This window comes from Belonocnema kinseyi, chromosome 5, assembly GCF_010883055.1.
Source record: "Belonocnema kinseyi isolate 2016_QV_RU_SX_M_011 chromosome 5, B_treatae_v1, whole genome shotgun sequence".
In the NCBI taxonomy this organism is placed as follows: domain Eukaryota; kingdom Metazoa; phylum Arthropoda; class Insecta; order Hymenoptera; family Cynipidae; genus Belonocnema; species Belonocnema kinseyi.
The window spans coordinates 130,985,200-130,990,680 of NC_046661.1; the positions used below are offsets into that span (position 1 = coordinate 130,985,200).

The 5,481-nt window shown below is 26.0% G+C and overlaps 1 protein-coding gene across 1 annotated transcript in view; it reads right to left on the reverse strand.

Annotated features, from left to right (window-relative positions):
- LOC117173887 (methyl farnesoate epoxidase-like) overlaps positions 1–5,481 on the reverse strand; it is an 18,072-nt gene that overhangs the window by 1,675 nt on the left and 10,916 nt on the right. Inside the window, exons 6-7 of the mRNA XM_033362532.1 lie at positions 4,192–4,372; positions 2,109–2,368 (exon numbers count right to left, since the gene is read on the reverse strand). Coding sequence (XP_033218423.1) covers positions 2,109–2,368; positions 4,192–4,372 — 441 coding nt within the window. The remainder of the gene's footprint in view (positions 1–2,108; positions 2,369–4,191; positions 4,373–5,481) is intronic.

Here is a 5,481-nt window from a genome sequence, read left to right on the forward strand (position 1 = left end):
ATGCATTTAAGCCCCCCCCCTATTAAAACCAATTCTTCCCTCTTTTCCTCCATCAACCTCCTTATTACTCTCCAGCCTTTCTCTTCCCCTCTTCTTCTGTATACACGCACCACTGCTATTTCTACTTTCCCAATTATAATTTTTCTTATCATTGTTCCATCCTTTTCGCCCATGTTCCCATCTTTTCTTCCTTTCACTGCTAATTCTTTTTTCACCCCTGAAATAATGCCGCCCATCCCTCTCCCTTTAACGTGTTCCTTTTTTGCTCCTTGCATTGTTCACACATAACCTTTCGGTAACATCTTTTTTATTCCCTTCCAGTCCTTCTCATCTGCCCAAGTTTCACTCATCATAATCACATCCCACTTTTCTAACTCCTCCCAGAATCCTTTGTTCTTGTTCTTCAAACCTGACACATTCCAGAAAGCTATTTTCACGTTTCTCTCTTCCCCTCCCTCTTCTTTCCTCTTTGCTTTATTTCCCCTTTACCGCTTGGAAACCCCTCTGATTTATTTCTAGACTCTTTTTCGTCTCCTTTCCCCCTACCTTTCTCAAGACTTTTTCCTTTTTTCCTTAATTCTTCTAATTCTTCATGCCAGCACCATTCCTCCCCATTTATCCATAACCTGTCTCTCCCTAACCATACCATATGGCCCTTTTTCCTCTCTACCCAAGCCTTTAATGGTAAAAAATAAATATAAACTGAAAATGTATCTATTCAATTTTTTAACGAATATTTTTCGGTAAAAATTTGATCTGCTTTATTAAAAAATCATTTCATAATTACAACTTTTTTATTTAAAATTAATTTTTTATGGTGAAAATGTAATTATTCGACTTTTTGTCAAAAATGTATATTTTTTAAATAGAAATTTAATCTACTTGCTGAACTTTTTTATTCAAAATTCGATTGTTTTGGGTTGAAAATTCATTTTTTAAATTGAAAATTTAAGTGTTTTATTTTTGAGTCGAAAATTAATATTTTGGTTTCAAAATCAAAGTAATAGGTTATTTTTTATATGGATAGGTAATTATATTAATAGGTTTAAATTTTTTATTAGAAAACTCATGGGTTTCGTTGAAAATTTGTTGCTTGTAGATAGAAAACTAATCTTGTTCTATGAAAAGTCATTTATTCGGTTAAAGATTAGTTTTTTGGTTTGAAGATACACAATTTTAGTTAAGCATTCAGTTTCGTGACTGCAAATTGAAATTTTCCATTTTTTGTGTTAAAAATTAATTTCTTTGGCTAAAAATTAAATTATTTCGTTATAAATTAATTTTTTTGAATGGAGATACATAATATTAGTTAAGCATTGACTTAGGTGATTGTAAATTGAACTAATCAATTTTTTGGTTAAAAAATTAATTTCTTTAGTTGAAAATTTGTCAAAAATTCGATTTTTTTGTTAAAAATGCAAGGATGTTATTTTTTGGTTGAAAATGTTTTGTTTTTACTTAAAAAGTTATTTTTTAGTTGAAAATTCATGAGATTTAATAAAAAGTATTCTTTTTTTATAGAAAATTAATTTTTTGGGTTAAAAATTCAATTAGTCGCTAAAAAATGTTTTATGGTTAGCATTAGATAATTTTAGTTGAGCAATCATGTTTGTGACTGGAAATCAAACTATTATATTTTTTGTGTTAAAAATTCAATTTTGTAGGTTAAAATTCATTTTCTATTTGGTTGAAAATTGATTTATTTATTCGGTCAAAAATTAATTTTTTTTGGTTGAAGGTACACAATTTTAGTCACGGATTCACTATTGTGTCTGAAAATTGAACTTTTCCTTTCTTTGTGTTACATTTGATTTATTTTTTATTTGCAAATTCATGTGTTTTGTATCATTTTTTTTTAAAAATGCATCATTTAGGTTGAAAATTTAACTATTTGGTTAAACATTTTTTTTGGTTGAAGATTCAAAATTTTAGTCAAAGATTGAAATGAAAGAAATATTTTTTACTACAGAGAAAATCTAACAGAATTGGTTCAGACGGCCCTGACTGATTACGTCTGGATTCCCCGGATTTAGGGCCGAGGCCAGGTCCGTAAATCGAGGGTTTAGTGTGTATGTATAATTTTTTTAAAATTTGAAAATGGAAATTACCTGCGCCAAAAGGTAGGGCCCAAGGGTCATCAACGAATTCTCCCTTTTCATTGATGAATCTTTCAGGCCTGAAATTTTCGGGATCCCCCCAGTGTTTTTTATCCATATTGACACTAATTAAACTGGCGAGCATGGAGTAATTTTTTTTTATATTGTAACCCAAAAGTGTAGAATCCGCAATTGCCCGATGTGCTATAGTTGTTGGTCCAATATTTGCTATCCTCAAAACTTCTGCTATTGTTGCTTGCAGGTAAGGCAAGCTTCATAAAAAAATTAGAAATTAATTTATCTACAAAAATATTTTGGAACGACTCAAAAATCGGGAGTAAAAAACCCGAAAAACAAAAAAATTCCCGTATTGGAAAAAATTCCTCAATATAAAATTCTCGAAATCATAAAATTGCAGAAATATAAAAATCCCGAACTGGAAAATTCCAGAATAATAAAATTGCCGACAGTTTATAATTATTACCGAATTTAATAATACCAGAATAATAATAATCCTAAAATAAAATTTCCAAATTATAAAATATTTTTTTCAATAAATGTTACTACTTATTCATTAAAAATACAACAACCAAATCCTTTTAACAAAGACATTTTTGGTAATGTTAAAAAAAAATGTTGTTTGAATTAAAAGAGAAATCTCGAGATAAAAATAAATCATTGCTGAAAAAAATGTGTTGGTCTAAATGCTTCATTTTTTACTTTTAGTAATTAAATTATATTCAAAAAATTGTGAGTTTTTAAATAAAGGAATTTTCTAGTTTGAATATTTTTTAATTCGAGAATTTTCAAATTCGGTAATATTATAAACTATTCTGAATTTTTATATTTTGAAAATTTTATAATTTCAGGAATTTTCAAGTGTCAGGAATTATATTTTTCGTGATATTTCAGTCGTCCCGAAAAGTCTCGAAAAAAGAAATATTCGAAATAGAACATTTTCAAAATTACAAAATCACCGATAATATAAAAATCCCGAATTGGAAAATAATAAAATTTCAGGCCGTTTTAAGATTTTCAATTTAATTTAATTTTAGAACTCCCGAAATAGAACACTTTTGACAGGAAATTACCGAATTATTGTTTAAATATGAAATAATAGTAATACAAGAAAACACTTTGCACATTTTCTAACAAAAATGTTCATAGAAGTGTATTTAAAGAAAATATTGTTATTTAAATTCAAACAATAATTGAAAAAAGTAAATTTAACATTTAAATAATTGGATCGATTAAAATATTTAAAATTTGTATTTTTGATAAACAATATTTATTTATTGAATAGAAAATTCTTGAATAATAAAATTCCCGGTAGAAGATAAAGCTAAATAAAATTTGTTTTCCTGATATTTTAAACCCTAAATTTTTTAATTCCTGAAAATATAAAGAAATACGATTTGATAGTAATTTTAAATTTGGGCAATTTATTATTTTCGGCAATTTGAAAAAACGGAAATTTACTATATTAGAGAATCTGAAAATTCAGCAATTTACTATTTTGAAAATTTGAAAATTTAGGTTAAAAATGTTTTAATAATGATTTTTGTGGTATTTTTTTACATTCGGAATTTGAAATTTCTCAGAAATAACGAATTAAACAAAATATTTTATTGAATATTTTATTGAATTACAATGATCATTTATTTATTTATTTATTTAAAAGAATGGCGTTCATTATTTATTTCTAAATTTATATTTATTTATCCTGAAAATAAATAATTACAGAATTACTAAAATAAAAGTAGTAAATAAAAAATGCCATGAAAGTAGAATTCAAAAATAAAATATTCTTATTTAATGTACAAGTTTTGTATTGTATTATTTATTTGTTATTAAAATAAATGTTTAATTCTTTAGATTCGGGAATGTTATAATTAGGAAATTTTCCTGTGGCTTTAATTTTATTTCTGGATTTATTCTTATTGTGAATTTTCTGTTCTAAAAATTATAAATTTTTGGTAATTAAAAAATATCGAATATATTTTTTTTCGGGAATTTTACTGTGTGGAAATTCTATTTTTTTAAATTTTTCAGAGGCCCTTTTTTAAATTGTAATTTATTTTTATTTCGGACTTACTGATTTTTGTAAGCGAGGGAAGGCAGAGATTCTCTCCCAATCATTTTATCAACTTCTGCGTGTAATTTCTCCTGAACCTGTTTCTTTATCGCAATATAAGTAATTGCAAAACCAAGACTGTTGTTGGTAGTTTCCACTCCAGCAGAAAAAAAATCTTTGATGAGAGCCAGAAGTTGAGGTTCTTTGAAATATGGAAAATAATAACAAATATTTATTAATCAGAAAATTTACTTTCAAATTTTTGTAATTTTAAATTATGCATACATTTAAAAAATCTTCAATTGAAAATTTTTAGGATAGACCTTTTTCAAAAAGATCGTTAAAATTGTATGATATTAAAAGGTCGACTACAAAATCCAGAATTATAAAATTTTAAAATAATGCAACATTCCCGATTCGTAAAATTCCCAAATAATAAAATAACTGAATTATAAAGTTCCCGAATAATAAAATCCCCAAAATGGAACATTTCCGAACGATAAAATTCCTGAATTAGAAAATTCACGATTCATAAAATTTCTGAACTATAAAATTAAAAAATAATAAAATAAAATTCCCGAATTGGGTCCTTCTCCAATAATAAAATTATAGAATAATAAAATAAAAATAATAAAATAAAATTTTCGGGAATTGCACCATTACCCAAAAATAAAATTCCTAAATAATAAGAATACCGAATTGGAAATTTTCTAAATAATAAAATTCCCGAAAGGGAAAATTCACGCAAAATGAAATTTCCGATTAATAAAATTAGACAATTGTGTAATAAAATTTCCGAATTGGAACATTCCCAAATGATAGAATTCCTGCATTAAAAAATTCCCTAATAATAAAATTCCCAAATTAATTAATTTCTGAATTATAAAAATTCTGAAAATACAATAAAATAAAATTCCCGCAGCGAAAGATTCCAGATCAAATTCATGAATAATAAAATTTTCAAATAATGAAAATCCCGAATTTAAAAGTTCCCGAATAATAAAATTTTAAAAATAGTGAAATGAAAGTCTCGATTCAGAAAATTTCTGAATAATAAAATACCTGAATTATAATATTCCCGAATAATAAAATTCCAGAACTGGAAAATTCTTGAATAATAACACAGGCCCACAAAAAAAACAAAAGTGTCTGTGCAATTGACCAGACCTATATATTCTTATGTATTTTTCGACGCTGAATCCAAATTTTCAATAAAAAAGTAGGGTCCAGCTACTTTTTTATGGGGTTTTGCTCGAAAAACCTCATTTTTTACGGTTTTTTCATGGTTTTTTTAAATAAAAAAAAATAAAG